A 23,585-nucleotide genomic window follows, 5' to 3' on the forward strand; every position below is an offset into this window, starting at 1 on the left:
TAACACATGTAGGCCTTTTTACCATCACATTTCTGCTCATTTGCTTTCAGTAACTTTCCAGGACTGTATTATAATCAGAACAGTATATTTAAAACAGTATATATAAATTCCTCAGTATAAAGTAAATGCACTTCTGATAGTTAACAAGCTTAACTAATTGCAATTTTCAAAATAAATAACAAATTTATTTTACACTTTTTTTAATCTGATTTTTTTTCTACTAGTTGCACATGAGGATGTGAAACTTTTTGGTGTGAAACAGTTGAGCTTTGCAAATGCAAATGAGCTTTGCAAATACATTTTACATGGACTTGTGAATTTGTGACCTGTGTTCAGAGCAGTTTAGTTGGAAGTTGCAGTAGGGTTTGATTTGCTCGATGAAAACTGACGATGAGAACTGTGCCTGGTGGCTGGCTGACCACCATACACACTACTGTTTCTGCACTTCCTCTTTCTCGAGAGACTGGGTGTCAAAATACAGTAGTGATGTGCAAATTAGGCATTAAGGACAACAGGATGTCTGCACCCAACATCTCCCCTCAACACACACACACACACACACACACACACACACACACACACACATACACACGGTCGTACACAGATGCAAATCCACGTTTACACATTTTAACTTATATCTCTGAAATGTTAAACTGTACCAATCAGAAGACTTCGTGTGTTCGAACATGCTGAGCTGTGGCGTGTCATTGGCTCCTTTGCTTTGTTTTATTTAGCTCTGATGGGTACAACTCCAGTACAGATCTCTGTATCAGCATTAATGACTTATGTTCTCTTTTTCAGATTACTCACACGTAATATCTTCATGCCTTTCATGAAAGGAATGGCATACTGTAATCTGCTAAGAACTTGTTAAAAGACAAGTCTGGGCAAATAACCTAAAGAAAATAACACAGCGAAAGCCTTCTACTTCGAGTTTGCGTGCATTACAGTAATGGTACTTTTCGTTCGTGCATCCACAGTGCCCTCCAGTGTTTGGTGTGGGGTGTTACAGTTTTGCCACCCATAAACCTCTCAAAACGAACTATTCATGTACATTCGACTGAGAGAACATGGCAGGTTTCTAATGAATGTCCTTTAAACTATGAAATTACATAAAACGTTATAACCCTTTGTTTTAATGTTCTTTGATCTTTTCAACGCGAGTCTGGGACTCTTCTGGTCTCTTATTTTGAAATTCTCATGGATTTGGGGCAGGCGGATCAGAAGATGTGAATAGAGAATACACAGACATGTTTCACAAGAAAGCACACGTTTCAGTGACATTCAGATGGACACGTTGTCACACCGGTTCGTCCTGTTCTCTCAACGGACTAGCATGGTAACGAATGTGCAACACAACCAACACAGGACAATAAGGAATCATGATGTTAATTTATGAACCTAAAGAAAAACACTCGCATTGACAGATCTCATGCCTTTAGTGGTTTTCTTTTACAACTGATAAACAGTTATCAGTTGTGTATTTCATACTAACTTATTTATCATTGTAAACAGTCAAATTCAACATGTACAAGAACGTTCACCCATGTTTCACTTAATAAATAACATTGTGTTTTGCAAATTTCCCTTTAAGAATTATGTAAACAAAGACTTTTTGGCGTTGATGGGCGGCAAGTCTGTATCGTAGCTGTATTCTTTAAGTTTTTAGATATCACTTCGATTGATCGTTGCCTACGCCAATTGCGTACGTCCTGTGTTGTATGTGGTCATATGCACGCATGCTCTTTGTCAGGGGGAGTGAGGAGCATGAATGGAGCAAAATGGCGGATCATGTGCAGGTAAGTAAAGCTTTATAATTTGTTATTATTGAAGCAAGGATTTTTTTACTTAATTGAGCCGTACAAAATATTATGTGGCTTGTTTCGATGTGGTGTTTGTAATTTTTTAAGTGAATGATTGAAGAAGGCACACGATGCGGAGCAGCATGGTTTATTGGATGCGATTATCAGTGTTGACTTGTGGCCTGTCATCATGTTGATTTGCCTATGTGATTTAAAAAGCCAGCGCAAGCTATGTATTATTGTGTTTTTAGATAAATGAGAGAGGGCTGCATTTAAAATAAACAGATGTGTACAGCTAGAGAAACTACGTCCCCCTTTTTGTTTTGTGCAGTGGGGTCGCGACTGATGGTGTTTAAGCTGGCTAGATTGTAAACAAGGCATCCTTAACCTCCACCGCCTGCAATGCAATGCAATGCAATGTAATGTAATGCACTGGCCTTGTAGCTTGCTGGCTACATGACTGGTCAACAGCTCAGCCTGCTTAACAGCAGATTCTGGAAACTCACTAGATTTGCACAAAAATCACACACTTCTAGTAAGATGCATATTCCTTCTTTGTAATATCAGCCGATATAGTTAGATCGCCTTCATACCCGCACTGCTAACGTCCTGCTAGCAAACTTCTTCCATGAAGCTAGTTAGCATTAGCGTGCTGTTAGCAACACTGCTCGTGCTAACTCATGAAATTCTCCCGCGCTACTTCATGAGCCCAAAAGCGCACACACAACAAACCTCAATATGTTTGTAATTGTTTTCTTTTTTAAACACGTCCAGTCATTAGAATTAGCCACCCAACACGTGTATTGGTTTGGTGCGAGATTCGACTCGTTGTGTACAGTAAAAGCATTTTAAGTTGTCCTGTGTTTGCCAACAGGGTTACAATTAGAATGAGCGAAACACACGATACGGGCTAGCTGGCTAGTTAGCTAGCTAACGGGTCGTGCCATACACTCGTTAGCCTGTTAGCTAGCCGCTATCACTTCATACTACACAAGGAACGGCGTTGTCTTTGATAAAGTATTAAAAAAATGAATTAACCAACGATTATTGAACACGAGTACGTCGGGCACTATCGATCGATTCGCCTCCGTTTAGTTAGTCTGGCTTACCGCCAGCTACTCTATTGTCAAATGGCGTTAGCATCATTAGCATCGCTAACGTTAAGTGGACGGAAACGTCTCACGCGCGCGCACACTCCGTCTTTCACGAGTAAAGTGTAAATTAACCCCACAAAGTGATATTTGTGTGTGTGTGTGTGTGGGCTTTCCGTGATCTAGTTGTACTAATTCATTATTCCGTCGCCGCCTTCGTACTCGCGTTTTTATAACCTCTAACATTATTAAATGTTATCAACAGGCTCAAAGCTTGTTGGCTAGCTGAGGGGAGCCGTGTCTAAAGTTACTCCCAGCTTGCTCGTTCGCCCTTCAAGTCATCCAGACCGGCTTCCTTACATTTGTTTTAATATACGTAATTATTAAGTGATTTACGGTATTAAGACAATTTTTTTAGTTACACCATTCCTCTCTCAAATCCCAGTTTGAACAGTTATTGCCATGTATCGCATGTGAGCTGGTTCTCTGGGTGAACAGCTAGCTGTTGCTGGTGCAGCTAGCCTGGCCGGCTAGAAGATAAAGCGGGACGTGGTTTTGTGGCTGTCGCCTTAAGTTTTCCTTTCATATGTACAGTGAACATGAGCTTCCCAAATGTTGCTGTCCCGCGTCCTATTACCGCCCGGGTTATGAAGACGCCATCCCACTTACAGTCATAGATTATATATTGCCACCCCGGCTTTCAGTCCAGCAAGTTGTTTCTACGTCCTTTACGTTTCATGGGGCCTCTGCTTAAGCACAGTTGCCCCGCTGTAATATCTGTGTGAAGTGTAAAAGAATCTCTTCAAACTCCCTTGAATTACACGACTCCTTTGCAGTGTTCTAACATCTCACTTAATTTCAGGGCTTCATTACCAAAGACATGACAGGCTGTGCTGTCATTAGCTCATTTTTGTTTACTTTTTGCTGCGTACGGTCATAAGCATGTCATTAAGTGATTCTCTCCTGCTTTGGAAAGTGGTCAGAGTCGCACTGAGGCATGCCCTGGGTTGCTGCATCTGTTACAGTCTTAAGGCTGAATGTAGTTACACACATTTACTGCTGTGTTAGCAAGGCTCTAAGTCACAAACTACAGTGGTCATTTTTCACATGTTGATGGCTTCTTTTTATTTACATATTTGTTTTACAGTAACTGCGGCCTGTGTTGCGTGTTGGTGGTGGGAGTGAACGTGAGCTCCCTTCATGTGGGACGTACTCTTATCTTGTAGGTGCAGCTCCCCTCGATTGGAACTCATAAGTTATCTCTGGGGAAACAAGCGGCCGCCGCGTCTGTGAGGAGCCTCCCCACTCCTCACACACGCGTCTTTGATCTGTCCTTATCTGACACTTACATCAGCCGGACAAGGCTGGCGAGTTAGTCGTGCCGACTTCGTGTGTGTGTGTGCACCCAGGTGTCTAGCTTTGGCTATATGCTTCTACCTAAAACTCGTGTCACCTCTGATTGTGAGGGTCTTCAACGCTATATATAGCAGCATCACCATGGTCAATGAGAAACTGATTTCTACTGATTGAACTGTAAATGTATTTTTGAGCGAGTGTGTGTTTCTCACCGGTATGCTGTTCTGCTGATTCCTGGTTTTCTTTCGTTTTCACTCCACAAGGACACTAGTCGAGTTTGGAGGCTGGCTGTCCAGCATGAGTCAGCTGTTTGGGAGAATGGCCTCTGTGCAGAGGTGTGTGTGTGTGTGTGTGCGCGCGCATGTGCCTAGAACCAAGGCTTGGTGGTATCCAGTGTCGTCAAAGTTAACTGCTCATGGATTGTAGTATGGTCGTGAAGTCTTACATACATATGTACAGGGTCCATTGCAGGTTATGCGCCTGTTTCATAACGCAGAGCACTGTGGACCTGCAGAATTATTGCTGCTGTTCTTTGATCTCTGTGTCCTAACAAAATCTTCCACAGATTTTCACAGGAGTGTTGGAGCCTCGTGTTGAAATTACGTTCATCATTACGGTCATCTGCCCTAACTGCTAATATTTATATCTTAAAGTTAGCTTTTCTGCTTGTATGTATTTGCTGATCCTGCAATGGTAGGCTAATGGGACAGGGAGAACTGCCATGGGGCAGTGACTGCTCAGGGCATGGGTAGGTCAAGGGTTAGATACTCAACTAGTACACAGAAGGTTACCAGTTCAAGTGCCAGTTCAGTTCACTGCCAGGTATACAATATTGGCCCCCTAAGTGAGGTTCTTAACTCTTGATTGGTCAAATTGTATTCAGTCTTTGGATGAGAGCATCAGCTAATCGTGGTAAATGCGCAAGTATTTTGCTGATCCCACCACAAGATGGGGCAGATTCAGATCCCATAGCTCGGTGCTGATGTCAATACGAGGACAAATCAGGGTGGAGTGGCTGGATGGGTCATACCCAAAGCCCTCTGACGTGGTGGTGTAGCTACACCTGTCCGTCTCTGCTGCTGTGTGACTGTAAAAGGGAAATGTCGTCTGTTTCTCTGTGTTCAAGGTGATGCCAAAGTGACCTGTTAAGTGAACAATAAAGTGATTAAAAAGTATGTAACACATTGGCATGCGCTGGCGTGCTGTTGGCTGTGTTGTGGGATGATGTGTTGATGTGTTGGTGTGTGTGTGTGTGTGTGATGTCCTGCAGAGTCTAGCCCAGCTAGAGATCCTGTGTAAACAGCTGTATGAGACGACGGACACAAGCACGCGGCTGCAGGCGGAGAAGGCCCTGGTGGAGTTTACCAACAGTCCCGACTGTCTGAGCCGATGCCAGCTGCTGTTGGAGAGAGGAAGTGTGAGTACAGGACCTGCCCTCCCCTTGGCCCCGCCCCTTGGTACCTCCCCATGGCCCCTCCCCTTGACCCATAGCAGTCTGCTTCCACCTTACACCTGGGTCTGCATAACAATGGCCTAAACATAACGTGATCCTATCTGTACGGTACATGATACTGTGCAATACTGTGTGTGTGTGTGTGTGTATTTGTGTGTGTGTGTGTGTGTGTGTGTGTGTGTGTGTGTGTGTGTAATATACAGACTCGGGATGCGTTTAAAATCTTCATCACTATTCCATCATTTTCCCTAGTCAGTTCATCTTGCAGTCAACTCCTCACTAAATCCCAGTTGTAGGTTTTGTGGCCATATTTACATTAGACTGAAGCAGCTCACTTCTCCTGCTTATTCTTGGCTGATTTGTGGGCAAGTGACTTATCAGTTAATTCTGATTATCTAGGGCATATGACATATCTACAAGGGTATATATCTAGTGTAGATAACTGTCCAAACAAACAGTTTGGTGAGGAGCTTCACTTGAGGCTGGGTTTACCATAACACAGTGCTCCCATAAGTCATATCAGCAGGAACAGTGTATAACCCGTGTGTGTCTGATATTTCTTCAAATATTTATTTTTACTTTATCTTATTTGGAGAGCATTTAAAAGAGACCTTATTCTAGTAATTGGTAATTACTAACTAGTAGTAACTTTATGATTCAGAATATCTCCCCAGTCATTTCAAGCCTTTGGCTAACTATTTACCTTAGCTACTTTTTAAGCTGTTTTAAATAAAGGTGCTTAGATTGAAATGCATTATCGTGTGTAGAATGGATGATTTGTGTACAAATTGACAAAGCAAACCGTTTAAAAGTTGCAGTGATTGTATTTATTAGCAGAAATGAAATGCACTCAACAAAAAACATGGTTTCATTTAAGTATAATCACCGGTATGTATTAACCGTTGTGTTTTCCTTAGCTTGCAGTGAGCTTTTCATATCTACATAGGGAGTTGGCCCCCACCCATGCTGTGCCGCCATGTTTGTACAGTAGTCCAGAATGAACAAACCAGATACTGGCTCTAGAACTCTAGAGCAGGGGTACTCAACTGGCGGTCCGGATCCGGACCAGAACGCAGAATTAATTTTAAACCGGAGCATTTATTTCAGGGCTATTGAAAAAACACTCCGTCACGAGTGTTACGTTTGCCACCCCGCTCAACAACTTATGTTCGCCACCACCCCACCCCACCGCCCGCTGCTCAACAACTTACGTTCGCCAGCCCCGCCACCCTGGACCTCAGGTCACAGCTATCTGCCAAAATTGGACTGCGGAAAAATTTAGTTACCAAAAAACAAGGTTAAATACATGTGGAAAACTCGCTGTCTGATATGAGACCAATGAGTGATGTGGAATGTGCTTACTGATGTTACACCCATGTCAACAAAATCCATGAAGAATAACTAATTGCTACCAAGAATTGTAATTGTAATGTGCAAAAACAACAATTTGCCTTCGGAAGTGACATTACATACAGCACGTAGTGGATGAAAGTTAATAAGGGTGTAATGTTTGAAGCATAACCATAGGATGTCTGGTCTTTGGCTCTTCAGACAGGGGGAGAAACAGTTATGGAGGTTATTGCTTTAACTACATCTGATGCTATAACGATAACAAAAGCTGTAATCCGACTGTCTGAGCCCTCCTGCCACATTACTAACATTAGCCAAAGAGACACACTGATGATCAGATAACCTCAGATGAACACCACCCCATAGCAGATTACACCTTGTGTTATATGTATTTCACAAAACAAGGCCAGAATGCAGAAGCCTTGTGTGAGAGATGACCCATCCTCTTACTGCAGGTACGTAGTGGCCAGGTGTTGCTAATCAAAAGCCCCTGATTGCCTGATCATCAGGCAGCGTGACCACCTCTAACAGCTGGTCTGGAGCATTCAGGTGTGTCTGGGCACAATACCAAGGAGGAACGGTATCAGCAAGGATCGGCGAGAAGCAATTGTCGCTGCTCATCAACCTGGGAAGGGTTATGAGGCCATTTCCAAACAATTTGAAGTCCATCATTCTATAGCGGGAATGATTTCCACTTGTGAATAACCTTTTAAAACAGTTGCCAATCTTCGCCGGAGTGAACATCACAGCAAATTCACCTCAAGGTCAGACTGCAGTGCGCCGAGAAACTGCAAAACCCCACGAGTTGCTGACGTTACAGTCTGCGCTTAGCATGTTAAACGATCAAGTTCCTGACAGTACAGAAAAAGGTATGTCTTGATTGGAAGGGCTGCTAGGAAAACGCCTCTTCTTTCCATATAAGAGCATCAAGTTTGCCGAGTCGAATCTGAACAAACCGCAAGACGTTTGGAGTGGTGTCCTTTGCACAGATGAGACCACAGTGGAGATTTTTGTCCATAATTCAAACCACAACCTTTTAGAAGGAAACTGAACGCAGCATATCTGCACCAACACCTCACAGCATCTGTGGAGCACTGCGCTGCAGGGGTGGTGCATTGGTCTTGTTTTGCAGTCACAGGACCTGGCCATCTTGCAGTCATTTAGTTAACTATGAACTCCCCTGTGTACCGAAGTCCAGAGTCAGATGTGAGGCCGTCTACCTGAGAATTAAAGCTGGCTTGTGCAAAAGGGCAGTGATGCCAAACACACCAGCACATCTCCAGTGGCTGAATGTGATGGTGCCAGAGTCTCCCGGTCAGAGTCCAGACCTCAGCTCAAATGATGTGGGGAGAACTTAACAAATGGCCAAAAAACCTCAGTGAACTGAAGGGATGTAAGTAAGAGTGGCTCAGAACTCCTCCAGAATGACGCGTGACTGAGTCGTACAAATAAAGATATTGTTGGTGAAGGCTGTTCTGCAACCTATTGATTCATGGTGCCGAACTTGGTTTTAGAATCTTGGTGAAAACTTTTTTTCACACAGGGCTTCTCAATTCTGGCCTAGTTCTTGTTAAAAACAATGGCATGGTGTATTTCGTCATGCTGATGTTCATCTGAAGTTGTATTTACCTCATTTTAAGACCAGCTGTCCTGATGCATAAAAAATGCCCCCCCCCCCCCAACGTATCCTCACCACTCCCCGTGTGAGTTCATGAAGAGGTCAAAGACATTTTAGAACTAACTATTCACTGTTGGTTCTACTACACATCTGGAAAGGAAGAGATGGATGATGGTCATTCAGTTGCTTGTAATCTGCATCCTCACCACTAGATGCCACTAAATTGCTACTCTAAGGGCTTACAAACCTTTTTTTCTTCGATCGGTGTAGTGTGATTACTAGGGATTGTTAGGCTACATATAAATGTATGTAGGAATATATGAATACTTATGAAGTTTATATCCACCATTTTTTATGTCATGAAAAACCTCCCACTTAATGTTGGCAGCAATAAATAGACATTATTACCATCAAGTATTTTAATTTCTATTGATGACTGGAATTTTTAAGACGGTCATTATTCTGACCATTGTTGTTTATTGGTAATAAATAAATGCTGTGGTCATTGAGCCAATCAGAGTACCCCTTTGGAATAGCAGCCTTCTGTAAAATAAAAACTTTGATTAGTAATTAGTGAAACATTTAGACTGCTGATACCTTACAAAACCACATGATGTTTTCTCAGGCGTACGGATGTATGATTAATGTTCTAACACGTGGAACAGATCTGGTCTATAGGGTAGTAATGCCTGAGGTGGTGGTGGAGGATGTGCTTGGATTATTTGGCATCTTGTCCAACAACAAGTCCCTGTACCTGGAGTGATTTCAGAGGGGTTTTCTAGTCCTGGTTTGTCAGCTCCTGAAGCCGTGGTGATGCACATGCTGTGGTGACCATGTGACTCTGTTGTGCTAAACATTCTTGTGTGTTCAGTTGTGCTACTGTGGACCAGCTCTAACACCCCTCTCTCTCTCTCTCGTGTGTGTGTTTGTGTGTGTGTGTGTGTGTGTGTGTGTGTGTGTGTGCCTCTGTAGTCCTCTTATTCTCAGCTGCTGGCTGCCACATGTCTCTCTAAGCTGGTGTCTCGCACGAGCAACCCTCTGCCCCTGGAGCAGCGCATAGATATCCGTACGTCTCACACAGAGTGCACCGATTACTCTTATCTTGGTGTCACTGCTTCCTAGTGCTTATTTGTAATTTATTGGTTGAATCAGGCCCTGACAGCTTCAATCAGAAATTGCTGTTAGTTGCAGAAAGCCAGTTAGCAGCTCTGTCTGGAGTTACAGCAGCAAGATAGTGTAAGACAGTGAGCTTCCGCTCCTCTGCGTCCACTGACTCTCGCTCTGGTTCCCTAGGGAATTACGTCCTGAACTACTTGGCCACGCGCCCGAAGCTCGCTGCCTTCGTGACGCAAGCGCTCATCCAGCTCTACGCCAGGATCACCAAGCTAGGCTGGTTCGACTGTCAGAAGGAGGATTACGTCTTCAGGAACGTCATAGTCGATGTCACGAGGTTCCTCCAGGTTTGCTCGACTTTATGAATTGATTTAGTTTGTGGTTTTGTGGTCTCTCCTAATATTCATATATTTTATATATATATATATATATATATAATGTATGTATGCATGTATGTATATATGTGTGTGTGTGTGTGTGTGTGTATATTCTTAATCTGGGTTGGTCAACTACAGTCCAGGAGTGTGGAGTTTAGCACCCTTTACAGTTTTTCTCCAGCTAGTAACTGCCACGTATTCCCTGTTGTTCCAGGACAGTGTGGAGCACTGCATTATAGGTGTGACCATTCTTTCCCAGTTAACCAATGAGATTAACCAAGTAAGTCCCTCCATGCTCATGTACACTTCTTCCTCTGTTTTGCTGGGTGTGTGCACTGTGGGAAGGAGGTGAGGGGAGCTGTGTGATGCTTGGCGGGTGAGACTACAATTCACAGGGCTGAACAATGAAAAGATTTCTTATTGAAATTGTAAAACACAAAGCTTTGCAATTTTTAGGTTTAGTTTAGTTTAATGATCTTCCAAATTGTTCGACCCTAATCACGTTTCCTTGTCCACTGCCAAGGACCATACAATGGGGCCCATGTGATTGGGCCCATGAGGTCACTTTAGTGTTTTCTGTTTCAAGGCTTCTGCTTTTAGTCAAAACAAACAGAACTTTTAATTCATCATTAAGACTTTATAATCTTTCAGGAATTTTGAATGTAACAACTAGGCCTGTCGCGATAATTACATTATCGAGTTATCGTACGATAATTTATTTAACTGCGATCATTTTTGCTGATATCGATAATTGGCCATTGGGTTTCCGCACAAATTTGTTTACATGAGAATAAACCGCAACTACGTCAGATTTCAGAAAGGCACGCAGAGCTGCTCTCTTGCACCCCCTTTCCCCTTAAGGGAAGACGAATCTGTGATCAGAGAGTGACATCTACCGGTTAGGAAATGAGTGCAGTACACGAAGAGCGTATGCGTCAATAACAGTCCCTCCACACACACAGGAGGAGATGTGTTAGCTCTCGAATGTATTCGAGGCTAATAGGAAATAATTCGCTTTTTATCACATTATTTAATGGTTGTTTATTATAGTGACCGTAGCGCATGACCCCGCCCACCTCGCACGAACCTCCGCGAACGATGGAAGCGTTTATACTTGCCGTGTCACATTCTTTGCAGTGTTATTCGAAACGATATGTGGTAGTATAAAGAAACACCTCTCAAAAACAGGGGAAGGATCATTTACCTGACGATTTTTAATGTTGCTTTGTGCTTCAGGTTTGAAAAGTGCTGGAATTTGTTCGTTTCACAACAAATAGCTGTCTGACTGAACAGTTCTCTTGTATTACGTTAACATATACGAGCCTCTTGTAATTCCAGGACGAAACATGAGAGAACGTGAAGATGTTAAGATTGGGCGTTTTGAAAATAAACAACCATTAAATAATGTGATATACTCGAAATGATTCGAAATAATTCGCTTTTTATGTATAAATATTTAACTTAATTAAGTTTAACATGCTGGGAAATATTGAAATTGACCTTGAAAGTGACGTACAAGTGCTTGAATTCCACCTTGTATAGGTGTATGAACCCTGCAAACATGACGCATGGGCGGAGCCACCGTGATTACATCACTTTTGCCGCGCAGACTCTCGCGCCGCTCGCCACGCGTCAAGTATAAACCAGGATTAACTTGCTATATAGTAAACAGATGCTGCCGTTAAATGGGGTCAAAAAGAAAACATTTATAAACATGGTGCAAAGATTTGACAAGCAGTATAAACTGCCAAAGAAAACCCTATATCTTCCAAACTGCCATTCCAACCATATATAATGAAGTGAAAAATGGCATTCTGAAGGAGATTAAAGACATCTCATTTTACTCGGCCACTACAGATATGTGGTCAAGCTCAAATATAACGCTATACATTTACATTTACGGCATTTGGCAGACGCCCTTATCCAGAGCGGCTTGCATTTTAATCTCATTTTTATACAAGTGAGCAATTGAGAGTTAAGGGCCTTGCTCAGGGTCACCTCAGTCATGGCCTCAGGTCTGGGAATCGAACCCACGACCCTCCAGTCACAAGACCAGTTCCCTAACCACCAGGCCATGACACACCCCGTGTCATACATACATGATCTTTACATTACATTACTGCAAGCTGGTGTAATTGTATTATTATGCTACTATATTTTTATTGTAGCACATTGTCTTAAAGCTCCTTTGGGGAACCCAGAAGCAAGAAAAAATTATATAATGGCACTTTAAAATGACAATATTATTGTTTATCGCAATAATTTCTGGGACAATATACCGTTCTGAAAATTTTGTTATCGTGACAGGCCTAGTAACAACTGGCTTTTTTCGTATTAGTTTTTTTGCTTGCTTGGTTTGCCGTTACTAGGGCAGCTTTGCAAACTTACACCTGCAGTGACTCTCTGTGGAACTGCTTGGTCTTTAAGCAACATTTACATATTCAATGTCCTTCTGCAGTGTTAAGAGGTGAGATCACTGGTATTTCCTTCATCTCTGGTGTCTCGTAGGCAGACACGACGCATCCGCTTACAAAACACCGGAAGATCGCGTCCTCGTTCAGAGATTCATCCCTGTTTGACATCTTCACCCTCTCCTGCAATCTCCTCAAACAGGTGAGAAACATGTAACGTCCTCAGCCACCTGCAGCTAGTCCCCTGGGGCCCTCATCACCAGGGTCCTTGTGAACATCTCCCCCGATGTACCCAGAATTTTATGTATCCAGTATATTATTATAAGTAGGTTTTGCAGTGCCAGATGTCTTTATCCAGTCTGTGCATGACAAGTGGACCAGTATTTGGACACTGAAAGTTCTTAACACCTTTAAATAAGCAGCTTTGATTAGTAATCACAGTATTAATATGCTGAAGATGACTAGATAAGCCAGTGCATATGGTGACTTCATGTGGAAGTCATGTGTTCCCCCTGCTGGTCAATGGCTGTCATTACGCTTTTCACTGTAGGATGGGAGGGGTTATGACAAGAAAAGTACAATACAGGCATTGTGTTTGTGTGTGTGTGTGTAGGCATCTGGAAAGAACCTGAACTTGAATGACGAGGGTCAGCATGGACTGCTAATGCAGCTCTTGAAACTCGCCCACAACTGCCTCAACTTCGACTTCATTGGCACATCGACGGACGAATCGTCCGATGACCTGTGCACCGTCCAGATCCCCACCAGCTGGAGATCAGGTGACCTCCAGCTCCACTGTGATTGGCTCATGTAGTGTGGTGTGCATCCTGGTTGAATAAGTGCATGATATCTGCTCATTGATGCCTGAGGTGAGGTGTTGGACAGTAAAATGGGAGCTATTGAAATATGTTCAATTCAACCGGCTAATTTTTAGTTTAATTTGCTCTTAATTTTATTTTGGAAGTGCTGTCTGGTCCACACCTCTGCCCAAAGACCGTCCTAGTGCCGCGTTACCATTGGTTAGCCTTAGACTGTGTGTGTGTGTGTGTGTGTGTGTGTGTGTGTGTGTGTGTGTGTGTGTGTGTGTGTGTGTGTGTGTGTGTGTGTGTGTGTGTGTGTGTGGGTGCTCTGACATCCACCTGCTGGATGTTGTGCTGGTGTTGCAAAGGCACAGATTCCTTTTGTGGCATCCGTGCATGCTCAGTGCGCTGTATGCATGAGAGACACACTTTACCCACTGTACACAAGAGAATGAGCCTTCTGAGTGTTTGATGTATATTGAGATCACTGGTGCACTGTGCAGGACTTTGCCCCTACTCCAGTGTCCTCAGGACAATGCACAAAACATGCTCTCTATTTACCAGGTTTGTTTTTGTAAACAGTACAGTGCAACATCATGGATAGATGCTATTAAAATATAGAAAATATAGACATTAATTATCCTCTCTTTCTCTCTGTCTCTGTCTCTCTCTCTGTCTCTGTCTCTCTCTCTGTCTCTCTGTCTCTCTCTCTCTCTGTCTCTCTCTCTCTCTCTCTCTCTCTCTCTCTCTCTCTCTCTCTCTCTCTCTCTCTGTATCTGTGTTGTGCAGCCTTTTTGGATTCCTCGACCCTACAACTGTTTTTTGATTTATATCATTCCATCCCTCCATCCCTCTCTCCATTGGTGAGTGTGAGATACATACAGCACATACATAAATGCACCCACTCCCCACCATATGCATTACCACACTGTACATTTAAAAAGATAACTTGCCTCTCTCTCTTTCTCTCTCTCCCCCCCCTCCAATCAGGTTTTGTCATGTTTAGTTCAGATAGCCTCGGTCCGACGGTCTCTCTTCAACAATGCCGAGAGAGCGAAGTTTCTGTCCCATTTAGTAGATGGTGTTAAGAGAATACTGGAGAATCCTCAAGTACGTGTTTAAGCCACTCATCCTCCCACAACAGCACGAACACGTTGGCCATTACACATACATATTTCACCACGGGGCGTTGAAGGCAAACGCCTCCTTACTCTGTGTTTGTGCTTATTTTTGTAGAGTTTATCGGACCCCAACAACTACCATGAGTTTTGCCGGCTGCTGGCCAGACTTAAGAGCAACTATCAGCTAGGTGAGTTGGTCAAAGTGGAGAATTACCCGGAAGTGATTCGCCTCATTGCCAACTTCACCGTCACCAGCCTACAGGTGAGAGGTCACGTGCCCCCAGACACGTCTGTGCTTCTTCAGCTCGTCTCACGCATGCATAAGGTCTGTGTCTTCCAGCTGTTCCTGTGACAGCAGTCACACGCGTTGTTTATGATTGCTGAGGATGCACACATTGTAATTGTGTGTGTGTTGGCACTGGGAGTTGTAGGCCGAGAGGGGGCTGCTGGGAGTTGTAGTCCAGGAGGAACTGATGGTGTGTTGTTTTGGCAGCATTGGGAGTTCGCTCCCAACAGCGTGCACTACCTGCTCAGTCTGTGGCAGCGGTTGGCAGCATCGGTGCCCTACGTGAAGGCCACAGAACCCCACATGCTGGAGACCTTCACCCCCGAGGTGACCAAAGCCTACATCACCTCCCGCCTGGAGTCTGTGCACATCATCCTCAGGTGTGTATACACACACACACACACACACACACACACATACGGTTGTCCCTGCAGTTGTTTGCTTTAACCCTGTGGACGCAGGGACGGCCTGGAGGACCCGCTGGACGATGCCGGTCTGGTGCAGCAGCAGCTGGACCAGCTGTCCACCATCGGCCGCTGCGAGTACGAGAAGACGTGCGCTCTGCTGGTGCAGCTGTTCGACCAATCGGCACAGTCCTACCAGGAGCTGCTGCAATCCACCAACTCCAGCAGCATGGACGCAGCCGTCCAGGAGGGTCAGTCTCACACACACACACACACATGGGTTAACGGGACTGAGGGAGTGTGATCTAGATGACATTAAGCCTGGAAATGCCAAGCAGTGTGTATTATAGTGCTAAACGTTTGCTGAGACACGCAGTACTGTTGTAAAGAGTCTTTCTGGTTTTGTTGGGTGGTTTTTCCCCACACAGGCCGCTTGACGTGGTTGGTGTACATCATCGGTGCGGTTATCGGGGGGAGGGTGTCCTTCGCCAGCACAGACGAGCAGGACGCTATGGACGGAGAGCTGGTTTGTCGGTGAGAACTTTGCCTTTTCTTCCCACTATGTGTGTGTGTGTGTGTGTGTGTGTGTGTGTGTGTGTGTGTGTGTGTGTGTGTGTGTGTGTGTGTGTGTGTGGTGTCTGGAAGAGTGTTGGAGATCTGCTGTGTGTGCTGAGCCTGCGGACTCTCTGGTCCCGTGTGCAGAGTTCTGCAGCTCATGAACCTGACGGACTCTCGGCTGGCACAGGCCGGTAACGAGAAGCTGGAGCTGTCCATGCTGAGCTTCTTCGAGCAGTTCCGCAAGATCTACATCGGAGACCAGGTGCAGAAATCCTCCAAGGTAACTCCACCTCCACACACCTCCACGTGTCCATGCACAGAGAGAGAGCGTGTCTGAGCTCAGTTACACATTAGATGCAGGATAAACTTGCTCCGCATTTGTGGGTAATGTGTGTGTGTGTGCGCGCGCTCTCTCTCTCCAGCTCTATCGCCGGTTGTCTGAGGTTCTGGGGCTAAATGACGAGACCATGGTTCTCAGTGTGTTGATCGGGAAAATGTGAGTCTCTAGCTCTGCTCACCACAATCATGCAGTACGGTGTTGTCTGCATTCACATGCATGAGTTCTTGTCAAGTGTGTATTGATGGGGGTTTGCTATGGCGTTTCAGAATCACTAATCTGAAGTACTGGGGCCAGTGTGAACCAATCACGTCAAAGACCCTGCAGCTCCTCAATGACCTGTCCATTGGATATCCTTCCTGCCTGCTTTAGCCCCACCACACAAGCACAACCGTGTGTGTGTGTGTGTGTGTGTGTGTGTGTGTGTGGCAGCACGTGTGTGTGGTGATGCTAATGTTGCGTTTGAGGCTGTGTTTGTCCTTGACCTCAGCCGTGCACCTACAGCAGTGTGAGGAAGTTGGTGAAGCTCAGTGCAGTCCAGTTCATGCTCAACAACCACACAGTACGTAACGTCCCGTCATGTCCCGTCATGTCCCGGGACCCTCGGACAACTGCGGGCTTGTTTTGTCATATCTTGTCAGTCGGCTTGCAGACGCGTCTGTATGCTGCTGTTATTATTAATCGTTTGTTCTGGTTGATGTTTGTCTTGGACAGAGCGAGCACTTTTCTTTCCTGGGTGTGAACAATCAGTCCAACCTCAGTGATATGAGGTGTCGAACCACTTTCTACACAGCCCTGGGCCGGCTGCTTATGGTGGATCTAGGTACGTCTCTCTGTCTTTCTTATTCTCTCTCTCTCTCACTTTCACATGGAGGTACCGAGGTGCATTGGATTTGGCGTTTTGGCGTGTAAGGACTGATATTTTCTATGATTGTGTTCTGTTCACCATGACCTTTGACAAAAAAATTAAGTACTTGAACTAGGGATGTCCCGATCCAGCTTTTTGAAATTCCGATCCGATACCGATATTTATTTGCACTTCCGATTCTATACCGATATCGACCGATACCGGCCTATCCGAGCATGTATTAAAGTTTAAAGTTATTTAGCCAACTTACTTTGTTGTCAAACTCATGTTGAAAAGTGTTTTACTCTTGATAACAAGTAGCCAGCGGAATTAGGTGTGTTTTGAATAATACACAATGGTTGGTAAGGAGAAACTGACCTGTTTGTTTAGCATTTAATAAACTCAAAATATTAATTGCAGAAATGGAATCAGTAAACCAAGGCTTAAAAAGCCATAAGTGCAAATAATATTGTAAATTATATTAATAAAGGAAAACACACAACCTATGCAAATATCGTAAACTATTTAAAAGCAAAATGCCATCTACTCCCCAATCTCCTCCACACTTTGCTGCCCCATCTACACACTCCCTTCAATTCCAACTGTTTGTCCTGCCTGCAGTCCGAGCATGATGGGGAGATTCTTTTTTACAAAGAGCATTTCAATATGGAATTTAAGTCTTCAGTTTTCTTTAGAAACTCTTCATGATGTTTATGGTGGTGTTTCGCTAAATACTTGATTGGTTGTATTAAAAGTTATTACAGCTTTACCACAACGCTTGACTTTACTGTGGTATATGTTGCACTCTACCTCTTCGTCTTTCTCGTCCTTTAAGGTAAAATAATCCCACACAACTGACATTTTTACCGATAACTTCAAATTTACATGGCCGTCTTAATGGTTAGGAGACGCCGCTGAGCTAAATTGGGGAGATGCTATACTCTCACTAGTGAAAATACAGCAAAAACTGGAATGGATTATCTAAATGGGTGCGCTGGAAAACCCGGATCGGACTTAATAAATAAATGTGCATTTTTTTGCAAATATCGGCGGCCGATCTGATCCAAATATTGGATAGGGACAAGCCTAACTTGAACAACATTTATCAATGTACAAGTATGTCAAAATTATCCTACATTTTTGTTTACTGTATACTGACTGTGTGTATCTCATACTCCCAATACTTGTGTGTGTGTGTGTGTGTGTGTGTGTGTAAATGCGCAGGTGAGGATGAGGACCAGTTTGAGCAGTTCATGCTTCCCCTCACGGCCGCGTTTGAAGCCGTTGCTCAGATGTTCAGCACCAATACGTTTAATGAGCAGGAGGCCAAGGTGGGCGGGGCTGGAAGGGGCAGTGGGCGGGGCTGGAAGGTGCCACCTTCAAGCAGTGGGGAAGCACATCTCATGAATCTACCGCTGGAGTTGGTGTTGTGTTCCTGACCTGAGGTGACCTGTGTGCTCCTGTGCAGAGAACACTGGTGGGCTTGGTGAGGGACCTGAGGGGCATTGCCTTTGCCTTTAATGCCAAAACCAGTTTCATGATGCTTTTTGACTGGATGTATCCTTCTATGCACCTCGAGCTCCAAGCATGATTACGTGAAGCGGAGAACACGCTGACCTCCTCAGTGCTGGGGACACTGGTCGGGTGGGGACACTGGTCAGCTGGAGACAAACGCCCTGCTCTGCGTTGTGTTTGTGTCCATTGTTGTGTGCGTTTGTGTTGTGCGTGGCATGTTGTTGAGGGTTGCCTGCATCCACTTTGCCCTTAACACAGCTGATCTGTCTCAGTTACCCACCCTACATCCCTGTCCTACAGAGGGCGATAGAGCTGTGGTACCACGTTCCTGCCTGCACTACACCTGTGCTCAAACTGATGGCTGAGCTCGTGCACAACAGGTGAGCATCCCAGAGGGCTTGTTCCTGTGGCCGTCGCACGGCGCAGGTGGAAACTGGGCGTGGCTTGCGTTGGATTCGTTCTGAACTCCTAACATGCTGTTCAGACTGTTGTCAATAACAGAACTCGTTTTGTGGTCTTGTTTCGATGTTGTTTGTGGTCAGTAATGGTCGTTTTGTCTTTTCCCCCAAGGTCGCAGAGACTGCAGTTTGACGTGTCCTCTCCAAATGGAATTCTGTTGTTCAGAGAGACCAGCAAGATGATCACGACGTACGGTACGTGCATGCGAGTCTCGGGACGTACGTGAGGAGCTGATGGTGACGCGGCAGGAACAGTATGTCCCTGCTGGCCGCTAAGGCAACAGTCCGTCGTGATGTTTACAGAAAACTTTACTTTTGTCGTAAAGCGCTATCTAATCGGGCTCCGTTTGCCACTCCAACTGCAGTGAGACTGGAATCGTGTGATTTGTATTGTAGTGAATCTCTTTAATCTCGTATTAATGTAAAACTACATCACCACCCCTCACTTTTTATATCTATTATTTCTCCGTGCTTCAGTGTTGGAGAACTTCTGTTATGGTACCATCTTTAGCTCAAGCTACATATATCTAGGGGGGTGACTTTACTCATCTGGTGCCTAAGTCAACACGTGCACACTTACAAATTGTGAAAGTTTCCTTCGGTCTGTGTGTGATGCGAGTTGTCTTTCTTTGTCTGCTTGTAGGGAACCGTATCCTGACCCTAGGGGAGGTGCCAAAGGATCAGGTCTACGCCCTCAAGCTAAAGGGCGTGTCCATCTGCTTCTCCATGCTTAAAGCTGTGCTCAGCGGCAACTACGTCAACTTTGGCGTCTTCCGTCTCTACGGTGACGATGCGCTCGACAATGCCCTTCAGACCTTCATTAAGCTGCTTTTGTCTATTCCACACAGCGACCTGCTGGTGAGCACTGCTGACCTGGGGTCAGTTCTTAAGACACAGCAGTATACTGGTAAATGCTGCTGCTGATCTGGGCACAGCCGTTACCTGTGGTGACTGTTCTTTATATTGCCATATGTAAAAATGTGTGGGAGGTTTAATATTTATGGATTATGAAACTTGGCGGAGCGGCACCTGTACTTAACTGGGGAATACTGATGACACCTGCTCATGGTCCCAGGGCAAGCAGTAAGGTTTTTATTGGCTAATGTTGTGAGTAAGTTGCTGTCCATCATAGTGAAATATGCTGGCTATAATGCAACAGTTAGTCCAACCCACACAATTTGATTGGTTAAAAAAAAAAAGATTGAAAGAAAGAGCTTTGTCTCTGGTATCTATTAGTGCCTCATCTCTGCTAGTACTTCTGTTGTCTCTGCCAAGTCAACCTCTGTGCTGGTATCTCCGACGGGTCTGTTGGTGCTACCTGCATGCTGGTATCTCTGATGTTGATCCTTCTGCTTATTGCCTGACCCTCAGGACTATCCGAAGCTCAGTCAGTCGTACTACTCCCTGCTGGAGGTGCTGACCCAGGACCACATGAACTTCATCGCTAGCCTGGAGCCCCACGTCGTCCTCTACATCCTTTCCTCCATTTCTGAGGGGCTCACAGCCCTAGGTAAGGACCTTCTCAACCTCCTTCCTGCTCCGTGTGCTGAGGAGGTGCGTCCTGGCTCTGATGGCTCGTGGGCCTTGTGCTGTTTCGCCCCTGGCAGATACGATGGTGTGCACGGGGTGCTGCTCCAGTCTGGACCACATCGTCACCTACCTGTTCAAGCAGCTCTCGCGTAGCACGAAGAAGAGAGCCAGGCCCATGGCCCAGGAGAGCGACCGCTTCTTTCACATCATGCAGCAGCATCCGGAGATGATCCAGCAGGTCAGCGCCACACCGGACGCTCCCACTTAAACCTTCAGCTGTTCACGCGGCCCAGAACCTTTGAGTCCTACCACACTTCTGTAGTCTCAAAGCTTCTTACGCTTCTGTCTGTGCCCCTCGCCACGCTTCTGTCTGTGCCCCTCGCCGCGCTTCTGTCTGTGCCCCTCGCCGCGCTTCTGTCTGTGCCCCTCGCCGCGCTTCTGTCTGTGCCCCTCGCCGCGCTTCTGTCTGTGCCCCTCGCCGCGCTTCTGTCTGTGCCCCTCGCCACACTTCTGTCTGTGCCCCTCGCAGCGCTTCTGTCTGTGCCCCTCGCCACACTTCTGTCTGTGCCCCTCGCCGCGCTTCTGTCTGTGCCCCTCGCCGCGCTTCTGTCTGTGCCCCTCGCCGCGCTTCTGTCTGTGCCCCTCGCCGCGCTTCTGTCTGTGCCCCTCGCCGCGCTTCTGTCTGTGCCCCTTAACACGCCTCTCTGCGTACTGCCCACAGATGCTGTCCACGGTGCTGAATATCATCATATTTGAAGACTGCAGGAATCAGTGGTCTATGTCGCGGCCACTTCTCGGCCTCATCCTGCTCAATGAGAAGGTAGATAACCCAACCCCCAATACCTTTTGCCCCTCCCACAGCCTACAGTAATATAGAAAATGGCCCCTCCCTCCCTACAGCAAAAAAGATGACCCCTCCCCCCAATACGTCCCTTATAATGTAAAAATGTAGGAATGCACCCGCTAACATTTCTGTCACCCAGCGTGAAAAACGAATAGATGTTTTCATAGAAACAACCCACTTTTTAAGCCATGGTGTATGTACCTTTTGTGCACACGCAGTTGTTTAGAACATCCTTTGTAATTGTTGGTTTTCTTGTGCATTTTACTGGGTTCATTTCTCTGTGTGTCTTCCAATCGTTTGTCTGGGGTTTTTTTGTTTTCACAGTATTTTGCAGATCTGAGGAACAGCATCGTGAACAGCCAACCTCCCGAGAAGCAGCAGGCCATGCATTTATGCTTCGAGAACCTGATGGAGGGCATAGAGAGGAACTTACTCACCAAAAACCGTGACAGGTACGGCCCAGCCGCTAACTTGCATCCGCGTGTGGCTTTAATATTGCAGCTCGGATTCTCCTCTTATTTTGTTGAACTGTTTCTAATAATTCCCCTCAATCCACGTTTTGGCCACAGGTTTACACAGAACCTTTCAGTATTTAGGAGAGAAGTAAATGACTCCATGAAGAATTCCACATACGGCGTCAACAGCAATGACATGATGAGCTGACATTCCACCGAACACCATGCCCCGCCCACATGGCTATACCGGCCTGTGTCCTCCTCCACGCCCCCGGCCCGGATGCCAGGGGACCACCGCTATGCTGGCCTGCACTTCCTACTCCCCGCCCCTTAAACTCCGCCCCTCCCCAACAAAGTCCCACCCCTTCTCTTCCTTCCTCTCTTTTTATATATACACACACACATATAAATATATACATATTTTAATGCCAGTTTCCTGAGGTCTCCTGGCCACAGTTGTGTCAGTTTGGACTCGAGAGAGAGAGAGAGAGAGAGAGAAAGAGAGAGAAAGTGGGATTATGGGAAAGGTATGGGTGGAGGTGAGTGGGAGTCGAGGTGGGGTGTGTGGATCAGAAAGGGGCTGGTGGTGTGGGAGGGTAGAAGGTTGTGTGTGTGTTTGTGTGTGTGAGTGTGTAGACAGTAAGGTGTGTATATGAATTGATGTGCAGGGTGATGTCAAAACACAAGTGCGGATGGTGTATTTCCAGCTATGTAGAGGATGGTGGATGATATATTTCCAGCTATAAAGGAGGTGTGTGTGTGTGTGTGTGTGTGTGTGTGTGTGTGTGTGTGTGTGTGTGTGTGTGTGTGTGTGTGTGTGTGTGTGTGTGTGTGTGTGTGTGTGTGTGTGTGTGTGTGTGTGTTGGGGGTGGGGAGAGAGGAGAGGGTGAGCTGAATTATGTAGTTCTCTGCTTCTGCCTGCCTTGTATAGAAACACACAAGAGAAAGTGTACATTTTTTTTCATAACATTTTCAACAATGTTTATAATAATTACAGTTTAAGAAAAAAATACAAAAATAAAATGAGAAAAAAGTGTGATTGGAAAACCTCTTTTTACAGTGTAGTTAGTGCAGCTGTGCAGAAGTGTGGGTGATCTGCGTGAGGAGCGTAGCTGCCTGGCGGGTCCCTGTCAGTGGTGGAGGGGGGGGAGGGGGGGGGCAGGGCACCTGCAGGATAACGTGTTGTATATTTTCCTCAAACTGAACCAGCAGAGGGGGGATGTGGAGCGGGGGTGGATGGGACACTGAGGACTCTGTAAATACATTATTCCATGCGGTCCTTCTTGTGTGCAGTAATGGGGGTGGGGCTGGAGGTGTGGCCATGGGTGTGGCCGCCGTCTCCAGGTTTCCCTGTGGCATGGAGTTCACGTTGATCTTCCCTGAGGTCTCTGTGACCTCTTTCCTGCTCTCATTGCTGTGGTCAGCCTCCTGCTCCGTGTGGTCCAGTCGCCCTGAGCCCGATAGCAGGTGATGGGCTCAGCCCATCACAGAGGGCTGGTTTGGGGTAACACGTAGGTGTGTCTGAGAGTTCGGCCAATGGGCAAAAACACCTCACCTCACCCTTTTATCCTCTGGAGGTTTGGTCGTGTCTTTTGTGGAATGTGATTAGGTAAACTGACTCATGGTTGTAGTGAAGTTGCTCGTTCTGGGCTCTCGTCAGCTGTTTGTCCTGTGTTTTAATCTCACAGGCTTCCAGTAAATTGTGGCTTCATCATCGAGCTGGCGTTGTTTGGTAGTGCGGCCTGTAGGATGTAGCCATGTACTTTAAAAAGAACCTGGTACTCAATGTCATTACAGCAGGAGCCAATCACCTGCCAGTCATCACAGCAGGAGCCAATCACCTGCCAGTTGCCTCTAGC

General features: G+C 45.7%; 1 protein-coding gene across 2 annotated transcripts; it reads left to right on the forward strand.

Moving 5' to 3' along the window:
- The first annotated feature begins 1,235 nt into the window (after positions 1-1,235).
- Positions 1,236-22,765, forward strand: xpo7 (exportin 7). 2 transcript variants are annotated; one of them, XM_077019812.1, is made up of 29 exons: positions 1,236-1,339; positions 1,754-1,799; positions 5,520-5,666; positions 9,643-9,736; positions 9,964-10,130; positions 10,375-10,440; positions 12,669-12,773; positions 13,185-13,350; positions 14,161-14,234; positions 14,362-14,481; positions 14,608-14,754; positions 14,986-15,158; positions 15,240-15,433; positions 15,611-15,716; positions 15,885-16,020; positions 16,163-16,236; positions 16,347-16,427; positions 16,576-16,639; positions 16,792-16,900; positions 18,149-18,255; positions 18,393-18,481; positions 18,712-18,819; positions 19,010-19,092; positions 19,541-19,755; positions 20,269-20,407; positions 20,505-20,665; positions 21,149-21,247; positions 21,596-21,723; positions 21,841-22,765. In XM_077019812.1, exons 1-29 carry the CDS (start codon positions 1,251-1,253, stop codon positions 21,932-21,934), a joined length of 3,381 nt encoding a protein of 1,126 aa, XP_076875927.1. In that variant the 5' UTR covers positions 1,236-1,250; the 3' UTR covers positions 21,935-22,765. The 2 variants fall into 2 exon arrangements, with proteins under 2 accessions (XP_076875927.1, XP_076875928.1); XM_077019813.1 differs by lacking the exons at positions 1,236-1,339; positions 1,754-1,799 and adding exons at positions 4,376-4,393; positions 4,513-4,584.
- The last annotated feature ends 820 nt before the right edge of the window (positions 22,766-23,585 follow it).

This window comes from Brachyhypopomus gauderio, chromosome 10 (assembly GCF_052324685.1).
Source record: "Brachyhypopomus gauderio isolate BG-103 chromosome 10, BGAUD_0.2, whole genome shotgun sequence".
Taxonomy (NCBI): domain Eukaryota; kingdom Metazoa; phylum Chordata; class Actinopteri; order Gymnotiformes; family Hypopomidae; genus Brachyhypopomus; species Brachyhypopomus gauderio.

What these genes read in the sequence shown, in the direction of transcription:
- xpo7 (XM_077019812.1), top strand. Translation starts at nt 1,251, where the DNA reads ATGTTTCACAAGAAAGCACACGTTTCAGTGACATTCAGATGGACACGT. An exon ending in AAATGGCGGATCATGTGCAG is followed by an intron (nt 1,800 to 5,519) that starts GTAAGTAAAGCT and finishes GATGTCCTGCAG; the next exon opens with AGTCTAGCCCAGCTAGAGAT. An exon ending in TCATCCTGCTCAATGAGAAG is followed by an intron (nt 21,248 to 21,595) that starts GTAGATAACCCA and finishes TTGTTTTCACAG; the next exon opens with TATTTTGCAGATCTGAGGAA.